The following is a 22,516-nucleotide window of genomic DNA, read 5'->3' as shown; positions in this document are numbered from 1 at the left end:
TTTATTTTTGTAGTACAAGTACAAGACTGGCTACCGCAAGCAGGTTGGCCATCACATTGGAGCCCTCAGCATCCAGGATGACCCACTGCTAATGTTGGCCTTGAACTCTGCCAAGATTGCTAGTGATGCTCTTTACAAGAAGCACTTCAACGAGTCCAAGACTAAATTTAATCTACCTGTGGACATGATAGCATTTGAGCTGGCTAAGAAGAATCAGATCCAGGTCAACGATGCTAACTACAGAACTCGCCTTCACAACTGGACCTGCCTGCCCGACTCCAGTGATGTTGTCCAGGCTAGACATGTCTATGACATTCAAAGTGAAGTGAGTTTGATTTTATAGTTACTGGTGCATTACAATATAGGCCTACATATTGTAAAGTTAGTTAACAGGCAAAGTTGTCATGCACAAACTAAAGCCATCATGTGGAATGTGAGACCTTTTAGCTAACCCACCAATGTTTGTGCTGATGATCTTGCTCATGGTATTATATTTGCAAATGTATTTTTTTTGTTTTGTTATTAAATTAAATTAAATTAACTTAAGTTAGACTTCAGACTTTGCTCTTTGCCCAGTATTTAAAATAGGGCCCAAAATCTCTCCTTTGATATTGTACAGTACAACTATAAAGACGAAGATGATGAAAGAATTCTGTAACGCATTTCCTTCAAATCCCTCTGTTTTTTCTTTGTTTGCCCAGGCTGTGTACAGGGCTGATTTCAAACTGCAGCAAGGTACAGGGTGGGTTCCAATTGGCTCACTTGATGTTGAGAAAGCGAAGAAAGCTGGAGAGATCCTGAGTGATGCATTGTACCGTCAGCACCCCAGCAACTTCAAATTCACCAGCACAACTGAGGATATGCCAATTGTCCTGGCTAAAGCCATGAATGACAATATTAACAAGGTATCACATCTCTTTTAGAGCAAATTCTCCAAATAATTGATATGGTAGAATCAGGCAATATTTCTAATAAAATGCTACTTGGCAGTTGGTCGTTTGTCTTTGATTTCATGTCTGTATTTCATTTCACAGCAAAGTTATGTGAAGGCTTGGGATGTGGATAAGACAAAGATTCATATCATGCCAGATGCGATGGATGTAGCACTGGCCAGACAGAATAAGGCAACCTACAGTGAGGTAAGAAATTATTATATTGTATTTTTTCCTAATGGAATAAATGTTGTATATGCTACAGATGCTAGTTTTCATCTGCACAGATCTTTATTGGATGTTAATCCTCATAGTTGCTATGTTCTCATGTTTTTCTCTAGAATCACTACAAAAAAGCTTACATAGATGACAAGAAGAAGGGCTATGACTTGCGCAATGATGCCATTGGTATTAAAGCTGCCAGGGCAGCCAGGGACATTGCCAGTGAAGTGAGTATTTCAAATCACACAATGAATGTTTTTTTTTAACATTAGTACAGTAGTACACAGTACAAATACATATGTTTAAATTGAATTTCTTCTTTTTTTTTAGTACAAGTACAAGACCGGCTACCGCAAGCAGGTTGGGCACCACATCGGAGCCCTCAGCGTCCAGGATGATCCACTGCTCATGCTGGCCTTGAACTCAGCGAAGATTGCTAGTGACGCTCTGTACAAGAAGGACTTCAACCAGTCCAAGACTAAGTTCAATCTACCTGTGGACATGATAGCATTTGAGCTAGCTAAGAAGAATCAGATTCAGGTCAACGATGCCCACTACAGAACTTATCTGCACAACTGGACCTGCCTGCCTGACTCCAGTGATGTTGTCCAGGCCAAGCAAGTCTATGAGATGCAGAGTGATGTAAGATAAAAAAAATTGTTTCTTATTTTAATTGTTTGGTATCTTTATGCTTGATATATTTAATTATGTTTTTGTAAGGCCAGACATGTTTGTAATGTTAGAATACATTCACTGCTATTATTTGCCTTATCTTAGCACAAGACATGTATATGTCTTATTCATGTGTCGATTGTGATATAATGGGACATTTTATATCTAAAGGGTCGATATATTTTCTGTGTAAACACTTCATCATGCTTTCTCTCATCCTGACCAGGCTGTGTACAGAGCAGATCTGAAGTGGCTCAGAGGTGCCGGATGGGTCCCCATTGGCTCACTTGATGTTGAGAAAGCGAAGAAAGCTGGAGAGATCCTGAGCGAGTCATTGTACCGTCAGCACCCCAGCAACTTCAAATTCACCAGCACAACTGAGGATATGCCAATTGTCCTGGCTAAAGCCATGAATGATAATATTAACAAGGTATCACATCTATTTTAGAGCAAATTCTCCAAATAATTGATATGAAAGAATCAGGCAATATTGATTATAAAACACTACCTAGCAGTCAGTTGTTTGTCTTTGATTGCATGTCTGTTTTTCATTTCATAGCAAAGCTATGTGAAGGCATGGGATGTGGATAAGACAAAGATTCATATCATGCCAGATGCGATGGATGTGGCACTGGCCAGACAGAACAAGGCAACCTACAGTGAGGTAAGAAATGATTAAAAAGATTTTTAAAATATAATTTGTTTATTTTTATTTTTTTCTAATGTAAAAAATGTTGTATATGCTAGTTTTCATCTGCAAAGATCTTTCTTGGATGTTGATCCTCATAGTTGCTATGTTCTCATGTTTTTCTCTAGAATCACTACAAAAAAGCTTACATAGATGACAGGAAGAAAGGCTATGACTTGCGCAATGATGCCATTGGTATTAAAGCTGCCAAGGCAGCCAGGGACATTGCCAGTGATGTGAGTATTTCAAATCACACAATTAATGTTTTTTAAACATTAGTACAGTACAAATACATAACACAGTACAAATTCATCTTTTTTAATCTAATTTCTTTTTTTTTTTTAGTACAAGTACAAGACCGGTTACCGCAAGCAGGTTGGCCACCACATCGGAGCCCTCAGCGTCCAGGATGATCCACTGCTCATGCTGGCCTTGAACTCTGCAAAGATAGCTAGTGATGCTCTGTACAAGAAGGACTTCAACAAGTCAAAGACTAAGTTCAATCTACCTGTGGACATGATAGCATTTGAGCTGGCTAAGAAGAATCAGATTCAGGTCAATGATGCCCACTACAGAACTTATCTGCACAACTGGACCTGCCTGCCCGACTCCAGTGATGTTGTCCAGGCCAGACAGGTGTACGAAATGCAGAGTGATGTAAGTTTTTCAGAATTGTTATGTAGGATGATTCATTCTGGATTTGTGTTTGTCTAACATACAAGTAATTGCATTTTCATTTTGAAACGCATTCACAAACTCAATACATACTTAACCATTTCTGTAAAAAAAAGTCTTGATCTGGCTGTTTACAGAGCAGATTTGAAGTGACTCAGTGTAGAGTATAACTACAAAGACATAGATGATGAAAGAATTCTGTAACGCATTTCCTTCAAATCCCTCTATTCTTTCCTTGTTTGCCCAGGCTGTGTACAGGGCTGATTTCAAACTGCAGCAAGGTACAGGGTGGGTTCCAATTGGCTCAATTGATGTTGAGAAAGCGAAGAAAGCTGGAGAGATCCTGAGTGATGCGTTGTACCGTCAGCACCCCAGCAACTTCAAATTCACCAGCACAACTCAGGATATGCCAATTGTCCTGGCTAAAGCCATGAATGACAATATTAACAAGGTATCACATCTCTTTTAGAGCAAATTCTCCAAATAAGTGATACAGAAAAATAGGGCAATATTGCTTATAATATGCTGCCTGGTAGTCAGTTGTTTGTGTTTGATTTCATGTCTGTATTTCATTTCACAGCAAAGCTATGTGAAGGCTTGGGATGTGGATAAGACAAAGATTCATATCATGCCAGATGCGATGGATGTGACACTGGCCAAACAGAATAAGGCAACCTACAGTGAGGTAAGAAAGGATTAAAGAGATTTTAAAATATTACTTGTTTATTTTTTCCTAATGTAATAAATGTTGTATATGCTACAGATGCTATTTTTCATCTGCAAAGATCTTTCTTGGATGTTAATCCTCATAGTTGCTATGTTCTCATGTTTTTTTCTAGAATCACTACAAAAAAGCCTACATAGATGACAAGAAGAAGGGCTATGACTTGCGCAATGATGCCATTGGTATTAAAGCTGCCAAGGCAGCCAGGGACATTGCTAGTGATGTGAGTATTTCAAATCACACTATTATTATTATTTAAACATTAGTACAGAAGTACACAGTACAGATACATGTTTTTTAAGTCAAATTACTTGTTTTACTTTAGTACAAGTACAAGACCGGCTACCGCAAGCAGGTCGGCCACCACATCGGAGCCCTCAGCGTCCAGGATGATCCACTGCTCATGCTGGCAATTCATGGTGCTAAGATTGCTAGTGACGCTCTTTACAAGAAGGACTTTAACAAGTCCAAGACAAAGTTCCATCTTCCTGTGGACATGTTGTCCGTTGAGCTGGCCAAGAAGTGTCAGAAGCAGGTCAATGATTTCAACTACAGAACTCAACTGCACAACTGGACCTGCCTGCCTGACTCTAGTGACGTTGTCCAGGCCAGACAGGTGTACGAAATGCAGAGTGATGTAAGTTTTTCAGAATTGTTATGTATGATGATTCATTCTGGATTTGTGTTTGTCTAACATACAAGTAATCACATTTTCATTTTGAAACTCATTCACAAACTCAATACATACTTAACCATTTCTGTAAAGAAAGTCTTGATCTGGCTGTTTCCAGAGCAGATTTGAAGTGACTCAGTGTGTAGTTTAACTATAAAGACAGAGATAATGAAAGAATTCTGTAACACATCTCCTTCAAATCCCTCTATTCTTTCCTTGTTTGCCCAGGCTGTGTACAGGGCTGATTTCAAACTGCAGCAAGGTACAGGGTGGGTTCCAATTGGCTCACTTGATGTTGAGAAAGCGAAGAAAGCTGGAGAGATCCTGAGTGATGCGTTGTACCGTCAGCACCCCAGCAACTTCAAATTCACCAGCACAACTCAGGATATGCCAATTGTCCTGGCTAAAGCCATGAATGACAATATTAACAAGGTATCACATCTCTTTTAGAGCAAATTCTCCAAATAAGTGATACAGAAAAATAGGGCAATATTGCTTATAATATGCTACCTGGTAGTCATTTGTTTGTGTTTGATTTCATGTCTGTATTTCATTTCACAGCAAAGCTATGTGAAGGCTTGGGATGTGGATAAGACAAAGATTCATATCATGCCAGATGCGATGGATGTGACACTGGCCAAACAGAATAAGGCAACCTACAGTGAGGTAAGAAAGGATTAAAGAGATTTCTAAAATATAATTTGTTTATTTTTATTTTTTCCTAATGTAATTTTTTTTATATATGCTACAGATGCTAGTTTTCATCTGCAAAGATCTTTCTTGGATGTTAATCCTCATAGTTGCTATGTTCTCATGTTTTTCTCTAGAATCACTACAAAAAAGCTTACATAAATGACAAGAAGAAGGGCTATGACTTGCGCAATGATGCCATTGGTATTAAAGCTGCCAGGGCAGCCAGGGACATTGCCAGTGATGTGAGTATTTCAAATCACACAATTAATGTTTTTTATTATTATTATTTATGTAGTAGTACACATAAAATACATGTTTTTAAATCAAATTACTTCCTTTTTCTTTAGTACAAGTACAAGACCGGCTACCGCAAGCAGGTCGGCCACCACATCGGAGCCCTCAGTGTCCAGGATGATCCACTGCTCATGCTGGCAATTCATGGTGCTAAGATTGCTAGTGACGCTCTTTACAAGAAGGACTTCAACAAGTCCAAGACAAAGTTCAACCTTCCTGTGGACATGTTGTCCGTTGAGCTGGCCAAGAAGTGTCAGAAGCAGGTCAATGATTTCAACTACAGAACTCAACTGCACAACTGGACCTGCCTGCCTGACTCAAGTGACGTTGTCCAAGCCAAGCAAGTCTATGAGATGCAGAGTGATGTAAGATAAAAATCGTTTCTTATTTTAATTGTTTGGTGTCTTTACGCTTGATATATTTCGTTATGTTTTTGTAAGGCCAGACATGTTTGTAAAGTTAAAGTTTCTCAGAATTGTTATATACTGTACAATGATTCATTCTGTATTTGTGTTTGTACGAAATGCAGAGTGTTTTGTGTGAAGCAGAAGCTGAGTAGAAGGTTTCTTTATATTTGAAATAGTTTATATTGTGAAGTGCAATGTTTTAGAGTTGTTTTTTCAAGGCATTCAACAACTAGCATTAACACGGTACAAATTAAATTCTGGAGCAAATGTCATGCTATTCGTTCTCTGTGAATGAACTGTCTCCACAGCGTTAATGTTTCTGCATCCTTTATGTTCCCCCTGTGCTTCTCAGGCCGTGTACAGAGCAGATCTGAAGTGGCTGCAAGGTACAGGGTGGGTCCCCATTGGCTCACTTGATGTTGAGAAAGCAAAGAAGGCTGGAGAGATCCTGAGCGAGAAGTTGTACCGTCAGCATCCCAGCAACTTTAGTTTTACCAGCACAACTGAGGCTATGCCAATTGTCCTGGCCAAAGCCAATGCATCAATAAATAACAAGGTGTGTGCTATGTAATTACATGCATTTAGTATATGTCTTATCCTCTTGTTTTGAGCAACCAATTTTAGGCTCTAAACAAATATAATTTGTACTCCCTCACAGTCCGCGTATACTGAGGCTTGGAACAAAGACAAGACCCAAATTCATATCATGCCAGATGCCATGGATGTGCTCCTTGCAAAGCAGAATTGCAAAAACTACAGTTTGGTAAGGATAACATTATTCATTTTCATTCAATTATTAGTTTAATGTTATGCAGCATTTACTACATTGCATCTACTGCTTCTGATCATTTTAATCTTCCTTTTGCCATTTTAGGACTTATTTGAGACATCAGTTTGACCCACCTGGATGATGATAACATTGTTATTTAAAATTTCATCTGATTCTTTTTTTTTCCAACAGAAATCATACACACAAGATGTTGTAGATATGTTCAAGAAGGGCTATAACCTAAAACCTGATGCCATCGCAATCAAAGCAGCCAAGCATGGAAGAGAAATAATTAGTGATGTGAGTAATAAATGTTTTCTTTTGAATATCAGTGTGTTAAAAAAAAAATATCAGTTACTTAAATTTGATTCATGACTGTGAACACTAACAATCTACATTTTCTTTTTATGATAATGCCTTTACCTTTTCTTTAGTACAAGTACAAGACCGGCTACCGCAAGCAGGTCGGCCACCACATCGGAGCCCTCAGCGTCCAGGATGATCCACTGCTCATGCTGGCCATTCATGGTGCTAAGATTGCTAGTGACGCTCTTTACAAGAAGGACTTCAACAAGTCCAAGACAAAGTTCCATCTTCCTGTGGACATGTTGTCCGTTGAGCTAGCCAAGAAGTGTCAGAAGCAGGTCAATGATTTCAACTACAGAACTCAACTGCACAACTGGACCTGCCTGCCCGATTCCAGTGACGTTGTGCAGGCCAGGAAGGTCTATGACCTACAGAGTGATGTAAGTTCTGTGCCATTTTGAGAGGACCTGTTTATTTGTGAAAGGACATTCTATGTTTTCTACTGTGTTTAATACATTCTATGTGAAACAATTCTTTTAGGCTGTGTACAAGGCTGACATGGAGTTTATCAGGGGTACTGGCTGGGTCCCCATTGGATCACTGGATGTTCTTAAGGCCAAGAAAGCTGGTGAAATTCTCAGTGACCACTTGTACCGCCAGAAGCCAGACCAATTCAAGTTCACCCAAGACATGCAGTCTATGCCTATGGTCTTGGCTAAAACAAACGCTGACACAATCAACAAGGTCGGTTCGATATTCAAATATGTAACAAAGAGCACAACAATGTGAATTCTCGTGTTCTCCATCTAATCTTAATGTTCATCCTTTGTATGTTCAATACAGAAACAATACATTGAAGCCTGGGAAAATGATAAGACGACGATCCACTTAAATCCAGATATTCCTGAAATTATACTGTCCAAGGCCAATGCTATTAACATGAGCAAAGTGAGTTTCTTTTCTTTGTTGCTGTGATGTCTATTTTATTGTTTGTTAGCTTGAACAGATTTTGTATTCAACTGTCAGCGTATGTCTAAATCAAGTCAGTCATATAATGCTATTTAAGGACTTATTTGCAGGCATCAGTTTGAACTGCCAGGATGATTATAAAGCTGTTGATTAAAATCAAAGTGTCTGATTTCATCTGATTTGTTTTTTCAACAGAAACTATACAAACAAGATGTTGAAGATATGTTCAAGAAAGGCTATAACCTAAGCGCTGATGCCATCGCAATCAAAGCAGCCAAGCATGGAAGAGAAATAATTAGTGATGTGAGTAATAAATGTATTCTCTTGAATTTCTGTGTTATTTAAAAAAAAAAAATGTGACTTAAATTTGATTCATGCCTCTTACTTCCTGTCTCACTCTTCACTGTCCTATACAAATAAAGGCAAAAAGCCCCAAAAATATACTTTAAAAAGAGTTTAAAAGTATGTTTTTTCATCTTGAGGATGATGCCTTTGCCTTTTCTTTAGTACAAGTACAAGACCGGCTACCGCAAGCAGGTCGGCCACCACATCGGAGCCCTCAGCGTCCAGGATGATCCACTGCTCATGCTGGCAATTCATGGTGCTAAGATTGCTAGTGACGCTCTTTACAAGAAGGACTTCAACAAGTCCAAAACCAAGTTCCATCTTCCTGTGGACATGTTGACCGTGGAGCTAGCCAAGAAGTGTCAGAAGCAGGTCAATGATTTCAACTACAGAACTCAACTGCACAACTGGACCTGCCTGCCCGACTCCAATGACGTTGTGCAGGCCAGGAAGGTCTATGACCTACAGAGTGATGTAAGCTTCACAATTGCTGATGTTTATGGAAAAAAGAGGCACAATGCAGAAGGTTGAAATGCTTATTTCAATATCATACTTGTATATCTCTATCTTTAAAGGCTGTGTACAGGGCAGATATGTCATGGCTGAGAGGTTGTGGATGGGTTCCTATTGGCTCGTTAGACGTGGAGAAAGCCAAGAAAGCTGGTTCCATCCTGAGTGAGAGACATTACCGACAGCACCCAAGTCAGTTTCCATTCACCTGCAAAACTGATGATATGCCCTTTGCTCTGGCTCAGTCAAACGCTCAAACTATGGACAAGGTATTCTACATGTGTTGAGCAGTACACTCCAATCTAAACAAGTGAAATAATTTGGGTTTGGGGAATTCAACATTCTGATGTTGAAAATCCCACTAACCTTTCTTGGCTGTTGTTACAGAAAGCATATCAGGAAGCATGGAATAAAGACAAGACAACTATCCACATCATGCCAGACACTCCTGAGATCCTCTTAGCCCAACAGAATAACATCACCAACAGCAGGGTAAGTGTCTAGACCTAAATGCACCTCAATTACTGACACATATGGAAACAGCTTTAAAACATTTCAAGTGAGAGTACATTTACTCATTGATTTTATGGATTTTATATCACAAAAAGGCAGAATGTTATCTTTACTCAGACTTTCCAACACAGCTTACTGTCAAGACAGAGTGAACTGTCTATGTTATTACTTATTTATTATGAACTATATTTATGTATTATTTATTATGAACTATATCTTGCTGTTTATTTGTTCATTGCTATACACTACTGGATTGTCCTACCTCCTACTGTCATCAGTATTAATTGTAGTAGTGTTAGTTTCACTCCTCAGACAATATCATGTTATATTATTCATACCATTTGGTTTTGAAATGGCAATTTGTGTTGTAATGCATTACTTCTGATTTGCTTCCAAAGAAATTATACAGACAAGCAGTTGAAGATATGTTTAAGAAGGGATACAACCTGAAGCCTGATGCCATCGCCATTAAAGCAGCCAAGAAATCAAGAGAAATCATCAGCGATGTGAGATCCTCATTCTCTTCATATACTTAAATTGATTTAAGGATAACATGTGTTGATTAAGCATGTGTTGAGATATTGCTATGGTTTTAATCATAATTGTTTCCCTTCATTTATCTCTCAGTACAAATATAAAGCGGGTTATCGCAAGCAACAAGGACACCACGTTGGAGCTCTTAGTGTCCAGGATGATCCACTGATTGTGCTGGCAATGCATGGTGTTAAGATTGCGAGTGACAATCTCTACAAGAAGGACTTCAACAAGTCCAAAACCAAGTTCCATCTCCCTGTAGACATGCTTAGTCTCGAGCTGGCCAAGAAGTGTCAGAAGCAGGTCAATGATTTCAACTACAGAACTCAACTGCACAACTGGACCTGTCTTCCCGACTCCAGTGACGTTGTCCAAGCCAGGAAGGTCTACGATATTCGTAGTGATGTAAGGTTACATTTAGATTTTGTGCTTGATGTTGGTGGTGGTTTTTCTCTACTCACATCTATATTTGCTCTCATAACCCAAGGTTACAACTGTGAAAGTAATGGGACAGTCTGAAAGATTAATCTGAGAATCTTCCTTTTCCAGGCTGTCTACAAGGCTGATATGGAGTGGATCCGTGGGTGTGGCTGGATACCACAGGGTTCTCCAGATGTTCTGAAAGCCAAACATGCTCAGGAAATTCTCAATGACAGACTGTACCGCCAGCCTCCCAGCACTATCAAGTTCACAAGTGCTGTTGACCTGCCAGAAATTGTTCTGTCCAAGCAAAACGCAGAAAACATTAGTAATGTAAGAAATTTTATGTTGTTCCCTCCTGTTTTCTCATACTGTATTTCCCTTACAGCATTTTATACCAAAAAGACTTCATTTCAAACGTTTCTACGGTTTTAAATGATTGTTGACATGTAAAAGGACCGTTTATCAAAGAATAAATAATCTAATTTCAAAACAACCAGATGTTGTCAAAACTCAGAGGCACTTGCCTAATATGACATGGAACCCCATGTTTCCATACAGCAGGTGATGTTTTCCTACACCTTTAGTTTGCAAACTACACTCTTGCATGTGTGTGTAAATCTGCACTGTGGACGTTCATGGAATCAGAGAGAGAACCACAACAGAGGGTTACTGATGACGGCTTTCCATGTTGACTTTTTTGTGACTGAACTTATTTCTACTTCTTTCTGTCGACAGAGGAATTACAAAGCGGCTTGGGAGAAGGACAAAACATGCATTCACATCAATCCTGACACACCAGAAATCCTCCTCTCTAAGGCAAACTCTGTGAACACCAGCAATGTAAGTTTGTTCACATTGTTGGATATCTATGTACTATAATACCATGTCTTTTCATTCTTCTTTGTATCAGTCACTTACCTTTTTGCTTTTGCTTTTCAGAAACTGTACACCAACATTTGGAACAAAGAGAAAGCCAAGGGATACCACATTAAGGAAGACGCCATCTCTGTACTTAAAGCTAGAGCCTCCAGAGATATTGCCAGTGATGTGAGCATTCATTTCATTACAGAGATGCATGTTTGGAATCAAAATGTGAATTACAACCATTTGTCAGATGAGATGTGATGCAATTCGCCATTCCTTTTTCCTTTCCAGTACAAGTACAAGACCGGCTACCGCAAGCAGGTGGGCCACCACATTGGAGCTCTCAGTGTCCAGGATGATCCACTGATTGTGCTGGCAATGCATGGTGCTAAGATTGCGAGTGACGCTCTCTACAAGAAGGACTTCAACAAGTCCAAAACCAAGTTCCATCTCCCTGTAGACATGCTTAATCTCGAGCTGGCCAAGAAGTGTCAGAAGCAGGTCAATGATTTCAACTACAGAACTCAACTGCACAACTGGACCTGTCTGCCCGACTCCAGTGACGTTGTCCAAGCCAGGAAGGTTTACGAAATTCGTAGTGATGTAAGTTATCTACATAGAAATGTCATCTTCCATCATTCCCACATAGAAATAAGGTCAATTGCGGCCACTGGTATACATGTTTTGATCATCACTGTAATGCCTTGACGTTCATCTCTGGGTGATTGACAGGCGGTCTACAGGGCTGACTTGGAGTGGCTTAGGGGCTGTGGATGGAGTCCCCATGAGTCTGTGGAGGTCAAGAGAGTGAAACATGCCCAGGATATCCTGGCTGATGTAAGTAACAACAGTTCCTTGGAAAGATGTAAAAATTTAGGAGACATCATGTTTGGCATGAAATGGCAGAAGATTTTAATCTCACTTTCTCTGTCTTACAGAGAGGTTACCGTGTGAAACTGGATTCACAGCCGTACACAATTCCACATGACCGAGTAGACTTGGCATGCGCCAAGAATGCAGCTGATGTCCTGAATGAGGTCAGTGCAAAGCCTCTAAAACCTGCTTGCTGTGAGCTGCAAGATAATGCAAATGTTGATATATAATTTGCACATTTCAAATCTTATATGATTTTTGTAGGGAGAAACATTCTCTTCCTGCTACTCTGAATTTTTTTACTGGCTTACCTGCGGCTTCTTTTATTCCAGGCTAAATATCGTGAGCAATGGCACAAGGACAAGACCACATACCATCTGACAGACACTCCGACACTGGCAACATGCAGAGAGACAAAAAAGAATCTCCACCCGGTAAAAGATCTCTTCTATTCCCACAATCCCTCTCCTAAGATTTCTTCCTCTGAGCAATGTACGATGCATGTACACAGTCTCACCTCCACAGACTTAAATCCTTTCATTATGCTCCTCTGATTCTCCCCACAGAAACTGTACACTCAGGAATGGAATAAGACCAAAGCTACTGGATACTTCATGCCTGGAGATGCCGTTGGCATCCAGCAATGTATCAAGACATCTAAGATACAAAGTGATGTAAGTAGGCCGTTAATCAGTGTTCAAACCCAGTGTCTATCAAGGATTTTTATGCACTAACTCAATTGGTCTCATTGATTTTAGTGCAATTGTATGCAGCAACTCAATGACTCAAATGTCATAGATTCTGATAAATATATACTCTTCTCATCAATAACGGACTGTGATGCATTTTTTCCTACAGCACAAGTACCATGACAGCTACCGCAAGCAGGTTGGCCACCACATCGGAGCCCTCAGCGTCCAGGATGATCCACTGCTGATGTTGGCCTTGAACTCTGCTAAGATTGCCAGTGATGCTCTTTACAAGAAGGACTTCAACAAGTCCAAGACTAAGTTCAATCTACCTGTTGACATGATAGCATTTGAGCTGGCAAAGAAGTGCCAAATCCAGGTCAACGACGATCACTACAGAACCCGTCTGCACAACTGGACCTGCCTGCCCGATCAGAATGATGTTATTCAGGCCCGCAAAGTATACGACATCAACAGCGATGTGAGTCCACAATACTTTATAACTAGCCTGACGTAGCCATACTCTATTCTATTCAGAATGTGAATCTGATACTGCTCCATTGGAATGTGATTATGGGGCGTGTTTCAACCGGTACATGGGGGAAAATGCCTCTGCACTCAATTGGATAGACCTAACCAATCAGAGCACTCAATTGGATAGACCTAACCAATCAGAGCAACAAAATAGCCTACCGTGAATCCTGTAAGGAGAACAGCCGAATCATCCTTTATCTCGGCAAATGCCTTAATGCTGTTTTCTGATCATTTTTTAAAGTTAAGCTATGTAACATCAGACGCAATAGGAAATTCTAAATATCAAGCTTCTCTAGCGACAGGCTTTTTGTTGTACACAAAATCAACCGAAGTGCGCTCAGGTGACATGATAGACTAGGCACCGTTGCTCATCTGGCTATCATCGTATAAAGCCAGACAATTTGATTGGTGCGGTAGGTTCGAACTGCTCTGGTTTGGGCATAGTTGCTTCTCAATGGAGTCCAGACAGAATTTCCCGACCTCAAATTTTGTGGGCTTCCAGGCTACTTTATAACCCCATTAGAACAAAATCACTTATTGTGATTGTATTGTATTCAGCAATATTGAAATCCATTCATTCTGTTGCGGATTCATTTAGTTTCTGTCATCCTCCCACAAAAGCATTGATGTTTGTCTGTTCCTCCATCAGATAATTTATAAAGCCGATCTGGAATGGATCCGTGGATGTGGATGGGTTCCTGCAGAATCTGTTGATCATGTCAAAGTCAGAAAAGCCCAAGAGATCATGAATGAGGTAGGTTGTCTATGAAACTACTAAAGAGAAGTACATAACCTTTATATATAAATATCAAAAGGCAACTAAAAAGGCAACATCACATAAAGGTATACAAGGGCTGCATCACTAAATATATCACTGAATACTACAATATTTAATGGAACCATAACATATTCTTACAATAAAGAGTAATGCATATTTTTTATGCTATAAATGGGATATTTATCCTTATTCTGTCACTCCCATTATTATTCCTTATTACTATTGTCCTGTTTTCTTTGTTACAGAGACTTTACAAAAAGGACGCTAAGGAGGGCTTTAGCAAGTTCACTCTCATTGTCGATCGCCCTGAGATTATCCAGGCTAAAGTCAATGCCTTCCAACTCAGTGACGTGAGTATCCACAATCAAGTGGCTTTCCTTTCTCTGTCCATTTTGAACCTTTCTCTGTTCAGCTGAACAAGGCTAAACTATCTTGTTTTTGTTAATGCAGCTGAAGTACAAAGAGTCCTTCAATGCGGAGAAGGGTCATTACATTGGTTCTGATGACACACCCCAGATGGCTCATTGCAGAGAGTCTGCCAAGAACATCAGTGAGGTAACGCAGAGTTAACTTCTTTCTAATTATAAACTTCATTGGAACTATTTATTTCGCTAAACACTGCAAGGAGCCTGGAGTCCCGTTTTTAGGAGGTTAATGAATTATGTGATTTCTGTGCAGAAACTGTACAAGCTGAACTGGGATGAAAGCAAAGCCACTGGCTACCAACTGAACCATGAGTACCTCCCTCTGCTGATTGCCAAGAAAGCCAGGGACAGCGTCAGTGATGTGAGTCTCTCTTCAGTTTCCTTTCATCAATCAACTTTCCAGTCAAACTCAAATAACTTCAGTTCTCATAAAAGGGGTATATTATGTCTACACTGTTGACTTTGTGTCTTCAGTCACAAATATAATCACATGATACATATATTCTCTAACATGCAATGTCTTTTTTTTTATGAATCCAAACCACTCAGGCCAAGTACAAAAACGCCCATGAGAAGGAAAAGGGCCATTACAAGGCTGCCAACATCCTAGACTTCCCTGATGTGATGCGCTATGGTGAAATAGAGAAGATGAAGAACCTGGTAAGATACTTTCACTGAACATACATGTTGACATCAAACACACTGCACTTCTAACATCTAGACACTCATACTGTACAGTATATGCCTCTCAGTATTACAGCTTCTCAGTATTATCCGCTGACACTGATACTGAATTATTTTATTTATTATTAGCATTAATTTCTATACTATTTATTGTTTTATTTCTGTGCAGAGGGACTACCATAAGGACTACAATGAGATCAAGACTAAGCTTCACATTCCTGTGGACATGATTAGCCATGTTGTGGCCAGGAAATGTCAGGACATCCTAAGTGAAGAGAAGTACCGTACCTACCTCCACCAATGGACATGCCACCCTGACCAAAATGATGCTATCCGTGCTCGCCGCGCCAATGAGATTTTGAGTGACGTAGGTCATCCCTAACTATCAAATGTTCGAATCATCTAATTTTTAGATAATCTTTGTGCTCTTTTCTGCCAATGTGATCTTTTCTACATTATATGGGGCGCTTATCTTTCTCTTTCAGGTCTTCTACAAGGAGGATCTGAACTGGACAAAGGGCATCGGCTGCTATGCCTGGGACACCCCAGAAATTCTTCGTGCCAAGAAGGCCTACGAGCTTCAGAGTGATGTAAGAGCCAGACAGATTGGACAAACTTTGATATTCAATGGTTCTGCTTTCTGAAAAGTTTAAGCTTCCGAAGGTCTTAAGCAGACTACAATTTAAAACAATCAAGAATGACAAACCTAAATTAACATAAGCACTGTATTTTATTTTACTTTTGACAGATCAAATACAAAGCTGAGGGCAAGAAGGAATTCAACAACTACTCTATTGTGACAGACACCCCTGTTTATGTCACTGCTGTCCTGGGACACACCTGGGCCAGTGAGGTAAAATGCCTCATCTGATAATCATATTTTAGCTCTAACACGGTTCCAGTGTTGAATAATGATCTGTCAGAGTATAATCTGAGTGTTCTCTATTCATCCTCAGTTGAACTACAGAGAGGCATACCACAGGGAGAAGCACTTGTACACCACCACTCTCGACACGTTTGACTATGCCCGCTGTCATAACCTCAAGCATCTCTTCAGCACGGTACGCTCATCAAACCATAAGTCACGTCCATATTGTTCCACTTCAAGTTATTTTCTATTATTGTTGAACTGTTGTGTTGTCTAACATAGCATATGTTGCAACTATTAAACAGACCGATTATACTGCCGCATGGAACAAGATCAAGGCCAAGAGCTACTTCATCCCACACGACTCTCATGCACTGGCCCATGCTAAACGGCAGAGGGTTATCCTCAGCCCTGTGAGTCAAATACTACTACAATATAAATTGAAATATAGAGATACAAATATATTTAATAATTACGTATACATGAACTCTGTGACCATATGGAAATGTTCAATTGTATAATGACAGGCAAAATACCGTGAGGATTACGAGAAGTTCAAGTCCCTCTACAGCTTGCCCAAATCCATTGAGGATGATCCTGCCACACTTAGGTGCCTCAATGCTGGAAAACTTGTCCTTGACGTGAGTACATTTATTTTCCCACAGACACTTCTCATGTCACAACATTTATGTGTTTGATATCGATGTCCTTTTTCTTTTGGTGCAAGCCTAAGCTTTTCACTTATATGTCTCTTTATGAACCAGCGTTTGTACAAAGAAAAATATGAGAAGACAAAGGCCAAGGTGACCGTGCCTCCTGACATGGTTGACATTGTAGAATCACGAAGGACCCAGAAGGCCGTCAGTGAGATTGATTACCGCAAGATTATGCACCAGTGGATCTGCCTGCCAGACATGCAGGTCTTCCAGCACTCCCGCAAAGTTGCTGAGCAGTTCAGTGATGTAAGTGAGATCTTTTTCATGGTATATTAGTTATTTGTGTGTGCCTGTCTGTTTTTAAACATGTACAGTACAAATCGTGTGATCATTGTGACTAGCTTTGGATAAAACGTTCCTTGTTGCCCCACAGATCTGCTACAAGGATGACCTGAACTGGCTGAGGGGAATCGGGTGCTATGCCTGGGACACTCCTGAGATTGTGCGTAGCAAGAACGCCATGCAGATGCAGAGTAATGTAAGTCTTCTGACCACTCTATCTTATCTCATTTTTTTCTTACCTTATCCTCATAGTTACCACTTCTTTCTGTGCTAATACCATGCGATGTGAATCTTCTCATGGTGTGACTTTTCATCATTCCTCCCCCTCTTTTAGAATGCGTACAAAGCCAAGGGAATTCAGCAGTTCAAGGATTACTCTGTGGTGTTGGAGACTCCTGTGTATGAGACATGCAAGCTGAGCGCTCATAACCTTAGTGATGTAAGTTTTACTCTTGAGACAGTTCACTTACACATAAAACCACACTACTACTCCAAAGGTACAATCCAGTAGGTAACACATTCACCAGTAACTGACTCCAAAAACAGCTAATCATCATTCAAGAATTGTTATTTCTTTATGGTCAGATTTTTCACAGATGTTGTCTCACACTATGATTTTTTCTCTCTTCTCCCTCAGCTCAACTACCGTCACGACTACGCCACCAATGTCAAAGGACAATTCACCTCTCCCGCAGTCACCGTTGATACAGAGAGAGCTCGCCTCAATCAGTACATCCAGAGTGATGTAAGAAAATGAATGCGTAGAAACGCATAGATGCATTCTGAATGGATATCCTGGTCAGTGCTACACGTATTGTGTGTGAGCATTCTCTTTTGTCTTTTCCTTTGTGTTCCACCTTAGAACCTCTACAAAGAGGAAAGCAAGAGTGCCATGGCGAAGGGCTATGAGCTTCCCTACGACACTCCTGCCATCAAACATGCCAAGGCCACTTCTCTCAACTGCAGCGATGTGAGTGAGACCACAAGCTTGTCCTGCTCGCTCCCTCCTACTGTACAACAGGGGGAAAACAGCCCTTTTTGAATGAATGTGATTTTGTGTTCTTCGATCTGATTTGTACAGGTGAGATACAAACTGAAACACGACCAAACCAAGGCCACAGGCTACTCCCTGGACCCTGAGGGTGTCCACTTTGTAACCATCAGAAACGCCAACAAGATCACCAATGACGTAAGATTCAAATGGTTGTTTTGAAGGGCTTAAGTTAGTATCTCCCATTTCAGATTACAGTTACAGATTAAGTTTTCATTGACCTAGAAGTTAGTTAGAAATGAGATCATTAGAACATATAATGCCAATTATCAATGATAAGCTTTAACTATCTATCATGTTAATAATCCATTATGCACATGCCTCTAAGAATAACCATGAGTGCACACAGACGGAAGTCTGGATATTTTTTGTAACTCATTTTCATCGTCTTTACATTCCCTCACAGCGTCTGTACCGCGAGAAATATGAGAAGACAAAGGACAAAATCCACCCCATCTACGACACACCAGAAACCCTGCAAGTCAAGGCCAACCAGGAAAACATCAGTGATGTACGTGACTGTCATCTTTATCCCCATTCTTCCAAAGAACAAAACCGAGCAAAACAAAAATATCAATTAACACATAAAAAGCTGCTCTTTTTTTGTTTTTACCTAAGCATTTCTTAGCTTCTGCTGAAATGTGTGTTGAGACACTGGAATGAGTTTGTTATGTTTTTTTTTCTTCTGCAGCTGTGCTACAAGGAGAAGTTCCTTGCCATTAGAGGCCAGCACATTCCCATGCCCATCACCCCTCAGATCATGCACTGCTTCCATGTCAACGAGATCAACAGTGAGGTAAGTGTTGACACAAATACATGGAGAGTAAAAATGTCCCAGACGTGCCAATTTTCTGGTGTCATTGATGTGCATCTGTTTGGAGTACTGTTTAACAGTGTGGTCCAATGTCCGTGTGTGTGTGTGTGTGTGTGTGTGTGTGTGTGTGTGTGTGTGTGTGTGTGTGTGTGTGTCCACAGCTCAGGTACAAAGAGGATCTGCTCTGGCTGCGGGGTATCGGCTGCTTCATGGCAGACTCTCCTGAGATGACCCGCATTCGCGAGTACACCAAGTTCAGGGTAACTTCTTTCTGCTCCACTTTCTCTTTCAAATGTTTGTTTTTTTTCACATAACCTCTGATTTTTTTATGTATCCAATTTTGTTTCTCTCTCATTTCTTTTCCCCCCTGTCTCTCTCTAGAACAACTATGCAGTTGAAGCCAAGAAGAACTATACCAACTTCTCTGTGGTGTTGGACACCCCGGAGTACCAGCGTGTGTCCGAGCTGAAGACCCACATGAGCAATGTAAGTTAGACCTTTGAGATCACATATACATGAATCACATGCACACAGACAATTTTTCCCTCAGTTTTTAGTTTAACACATTTTTTTTTAATCTTCTCTCCTAGTTGATCTACAAAGCGCAAAGCAAACAGGAGATGAGCAAGTGCACCAACACTTTAGACAGTGTGGATTTCCAGAGAGCCAAATGGGCCCAGAAACTGAACAACCAGTACCAGTACACCGAAGTCGCCTCCAAGGAGAGAGCCTTCTTCACTCCTGAGACAAACACTCCCACCATTGTCCATGCCAGACAGATGAAAGTGATGATGAGTGAGGTAGGACTGCTCTTCATCATCATGTACTGCTGACTGAAGCTTTATACCACTTCTAATTGTAAACCACTTGTTTGTGTTAATGGTCATTTACTTTAACATTTGTTTTCCTTCTATTCTAGACCAAGTACAAGGATCAGTATGAGAAGATGAAGCACAGGTACACTGCCATCCATGACACCCCCATGCTGGTTCGTGCCAAGAAAGCCTACCTGCAGTCCAGTGACGTAAGTAAAACACCGCCCAGCCTCCCAGCCTTGTGTCATCATTCCACGTCACGTAATTGAGCCTCACACGATTATGCTTGACCAACACAGCTGCGCTACAAGGAGACCTTCGAGCTGTCCAAGGGACACTACCACCCAACCAAGGATGCTCTGGACATTCTCTGTGCCAAGAGAGTCAGAGATGACATCAGTGAGGTCAGTATACAGCCACCTGGGGATCTGAGGGAGAGGGGCTTCCACTAAAAAAATAAAAAAAGATATAATGGCTGTGATCACCACATGGAGTCACTTCTCTTTCCCTGTGTGAAACAGGTCAAGTACAGAGAGAAGTACATCAGTACTCTGGGAACCTGGAAGTCCATCCCAGACCGTCCCGAGTTCTTCCACAGCAGGGTGGTCACCGATTGCATCAGTGATGTGAGTATCACAGCCTAACCCACATAAACGACGGTCACTCATATTTTCCTGAGGATCTCTTCCTGTTGTGAATGGTGCACATCACATGTGTGTTTTCTCTCAATCTTAAGCTCAAGTACAAAGAGGACCTGGACTGGATCAAGGGCATTGGTTGCTATGTGTGGGACAGACCTGAGATGGTACAAGCAGAAAAGAACAAGACTCTCTACAGCGAGGTAAAATTTCAATAGGTGCCCTTATCCTGTGTCTGCATTTAAAAGTTTTGAAAAAAATAAAATCCTTTTGCAATAAAGCTCATTTATAACACAACGTAAAATAAAATATTTTGAGAATGCAGTACTACAGCAACACTACTGTTCGCCATTACTGTAGTTTTCAGATTAGTATTGCTTTAATCAGGTTTTAGTAAAAGCAACAAATATTTTCCTTATACTCCCCATTCTCCCCCCTAACTAACAGAGGCTGTACAAAGCATCATTTGAGAAAAACAGAGGTAACTTCAAGTACACCTGTGACTCACCATTCTTCGAGGCCGCCAAGAATGCTTCAATTCTCGCCAACGATGTAAGTAACCGGAAGCATGCCAAAAAATATGTCTCTATTTCTACATTTTATAAAAATAATATTTTTATATATTATTACAATCACATTGTGTATATATATAATATGTATTATTTCTGTTTATGTCTTATAATGCTGCTTTGGACTCAGGTCTAAAGGTAAAGAAGGCAATGTTAAGCGGAATTGTTAACACTGACTGATTGATCATGGATTTCTGTTCTTGTATTGCTTCCTTTTTTGTTCAAATATCTATTTTGTTAAGTCCTGTATATCCCTTCCGGTGTAGCAGGAATGCGCAGTCAAAACTCTTGGCAGTTGTCTTTAACTATCATTTGACGTTTTGAGCAGAGGTCCTACAGAGCCGCTTATGAGAAGTCCAAGGATAAGTACACCTATATTCTCGACGACCCTAGAAACATCCAGGCTAAGGAGGCTCTGAAGCTGAGACAGGTACAGCCACGAGCTCCTGTCTCCACACGGCCAATCACCAGGCCCGACCAAACCCAACCCACAGCCTGGCATGAGGCCGTCGAACATCCGCTGGATGTTGCGGCTGCATGGCATCGATGTTCAACGTTTCACGTCCCTTTCTCTTTCTGTAATCTAGGTCTCCCATTGGGTCACTATGGTCCACTATGGATTATTAAGTGTGCCCCTTGATCTATGTGCTCCAGATGACAGCCCTCCAACTCACTCCATTCAGTTTGTCGCTACACTGACATCGCAAAACAATAGGTTCCCCCCCCAAAAATAAAACAAATAAATGGTATCTGTTAAAACTTCTGATCAAGATGTATCCCTGGAGCCCATAGATCAAGTCTGGGAGGGAAGCTTAGTTCCCAGGAGCTCATCTCTGACCCCAACCGCTCTCTTTCCTCCCTCTATCCTGTCTCCAACCTCTGCATGAACTGTGGTGTCTGTGTCTCTGTCTTTGTTTCGGACAGTCTAAGTATAAGTCCAGGGCCAAGGAGCTGCTCAAGAGTGGCTGCAACGAGCTGCTCCGCCCTGACATCCTGGGGGCCATCTTTAACTCCAGCATGTGGAGTAAGGTAATGTCGCGGCTTGCCCCGTGGATGAGACTGTACCACCCCCCCTTAGGTAGCTGACCCCCTGCTCCCACCACCTCTTCCTTAGTTCAGAGATCCATGCCTCCATTCCTTACCCCACCCCGTAACTCCACTTATGATATGACAACCTTAACTAGTTCATCACCACATCATCACCTTCCCACTATTTTTCCACCCATCCACACCCTTGCTTCTTAAAACCCCCACAACCTTCCCTGATAGCGAAGTCTCCCCAAGTAGTTTTGAGAGCCTCTTTTCAGAGGCTTACCTGCGTGATATGGAGGATTTTGTTGATGAAAGCAACGATTCAACTGCACATTCACGTTTTGAGAGGTTTACATACAATATATAGAATCCACTTCTCCTTTTGTTTAAGTAACATTACAGTAAGTATTGTAATGTGTTAAGTAGTAAAAGTAATATATAAGGATAAATATATATTTGTCTTATTTAGAGAGTAATATTTCCAATCAGAAGTTCACTAATAGTAAGTACTAGTAGACAATGTAGTTGCTATAAT

General features: G+C 40.7%; 1 protein-coding gene across 17 annotated transcripts in view; it reads left to right on the top strand.

The window, feature by feature from the left end:
- Positions 1-22,516, top strand: part of neb (nebulin) — a 63,171-nt gene that overhangs the window by 22,779 nt on the left and 17,876 nt on the right. For 12 of the 17 annotated variants that reach the window (XM_048239597.1, XM_048239611.1, XM_048239603.1 and 9 more), the window contains 66 exons: positions 14-325; positions 702-905; positions 1,035-1,139; positions 1,274-1,381; positions 1,485-1,796; positions 2,053-2,256; positions 2,386-2,490; positions 2,643-2,750; positions 2,860-3,171; positions 3,437-3,640; positions 3,770-3,874; positions 4,029-4,136; positions 4,239-4,550; positions 4,815-5,018; positions 5,148-5,252; positions 5,414-5,521; positions 5,627-5,938; positions 6,333-6,536; positions 6,639-6,743; positions 6,942-7,049; positions 7,184-7,495; positions 7,596-7,799; positions 7,899-8,003; positions 8,220-8,327; positions 8,532-8,843; positions 8,945-9,148; positions 9,267-9,371; positions 9,791-9,898; positions 10,020-10,331; positions 10,476-10,679; positions 11,085-11,189; positions 11,289-11,396; positions 11,505-11,816; positions 11,946-12,050; positions 12,152-12,250; positions 12,419-12,520; positions 12,653-12,760; positions 12,945-13,256; positions 13,959-14,063; positions 14,333-14,437; positions 14,538-14,642; positions 14,766-14,873; positions 15,062-15,172; positions 15,366-15,563; positions 15,682-15,786; positions 15,945-16,049; positions 16,153-16,257; positions 16,370-16,477; positions 16,592-16,705; positions 16,829-17,026; positions 17,154-17,258; positions 17,397-17,501; positions 17,700-17,807; positions 17,925-18,032; positions 18,144-18,251; positions 18,520-18,624; positions 18,805-18,909; positions 19,089-19,187; positions 19,309-19,413; positions 19,518-19,727; positions 19,847-19,951; positions 20,042-20,146; positions 20,264-20,368; positions 20,479-20,583; positions 20,828-20,932; positions 21,874-21,978. In XM_048239597.1, the coding sequence (XP_048095554.1) occupies positions 14-325; positions 702-905; positions 1,035-1,139; positions 1,274-1,381; positions 1,485-1,796; positions 2,053-2,256; positions 2,386-2,490; positions 2,643-2,750; positions 2,860-3,171; positions 3,437-3,640; positions 3,770-3,874; positions 4,029-4,136; positions 4,239-4,550; positions 4,815-5,018; positions 5,148-5,252; positions 5,414-5,521; positions 5,627-5,938; positions 6,333-6,536; positions 6,639-6,743; positions 6,942-7,049; positions 7,184-7,495; positions 7,596-7,799; positions 7,899-8,003; positions 8,220-8,327; positions 8,532-8,843; positions 8,945-9,148; positions 9,267-9,371; positions 9,791-9,898; positions 10,020-10,331; positions 10,476-10,679; positions 11,085-11,189; positions 11,289-11,396; positions 11,505-11,816; positions 11,946-12,050; positions 12,152-12,250; positions 12,419-12,520; positions 12,653-12,760; positions 12,945-13,256; positions 13,959-14,063; positions 14,333-14,437; positions 14,538-14,642; positions 14,766-14,873; positions 15,062-15,172; positions 15,366-15,563; positions 15,682-15,786; positions 15,945-16,049; positions 16,153-16,257; positions 16,370-16,477; positions 16,592-16,705; positions 16,829-17,026; positions 17,154-17,258; positions 17,397-17,501; positions 17,700-17,807; positions 17,925-18,032; positions 18,144-18,251; positions 18,520-18,624; positions 18,805-18,909; positions 19,089-19,187; positions 19,309-19,413; positions 19,518-19,727; positions 19,847-19,951; positions 20,042-20,146; positions 20,264-20,368; positions 20,479-20,583; positions 20,828-20,932; positions 21,874-21,978 (10,125 nt within the window). Of the gene's footprint in view, positions 1-13; positions 326-701; positions 906-1,034; positions 1,140-1,273; positions 1,382-1,484; positions 1,797-2,052; positions 2,257-2,385; positions 2,491-2,642; positions 2,751-2,859; positions 3,172-3,436; positions 3,641-3,769; positions 3,875-4,028; positions 4,137-4,238; positions 4,551-4,814; positions 5,019-5,147; positions 5,253-5,413; positions 5,522-5,626; positions 5,939-6,332; positions 6,537-6,638; positions 6,744-6,941; positions 7,050-7,183; positions 7,496-7,595; positions 7,800-7,898; positions 8,004-8,219; positions 8,328-8,531; positions 8,844-8,944; positions 9,149-9,266; positions 9,372-9,790; positions 9,899-10,019; positions 10,332-10,475; positions 10,680-11,084; positions 11,190-11,288; positions 11,397-11,504; positions 11,817-11,945; positions 12,051-12,151; positions 12,251-12,418; positions 12,521-12,652; positions 12,761-12,944; positions 13,257-13,958; positions 14,064-14,332; positions 14,438-14,537; positions 14,643-14,765; positions 14,874-15,061; positions 15,173-15,365; positions 15,564-15,681; positions 15,787-15,944; positions 16,050-16,152; positions 16,258-16,369; positions 16,478-16,591; positions 16,706-16,828; positions 17,027-17,153; positions 17,259-17,396; positions 17,502-17,699; positions 17,808-17,924; positions 18,033-18,143; positions 18,252-18,519; positions 18,625-18,804; positions 18,910-19,088; positions 19,188-19,308; positions 19,414-19,517; positions 19,728-19,846; positions 19,952-20,041; positions 20,147-20,263; positions 20,369-20,478; positions 20,584-20,827; positions 20,933-21,277; positions 21,380-21,873; positions 21,979-22,516 lie in introns of all 17 variants that reach the window. The other 5 variants (XM_048239598.1, XM_048239595.1, XM_048239608.1 and 2 more) reach the window with 4 other exon arrangements.

The sequence above is a fragment of the Alosa alosa genome, chromosome 3 (assembly GCF_017589495.1).
Source record: "Alosa alosa isolate M-15738 ecotype Scorff River chromosome 3, AALO_Geno_1.1, whole genome shotgun sequence".
Lineage (NCBI taxonomy): Eukaryota > Metazoa > Chordata > Actinopteri > Clupeiformes > Clupeidae > Alosa > Alosa alosa.
Note: the sequence above shows the minus strand (reverse complement) of the source record. Positions and strands in the feature narration are given on the sequence as shown.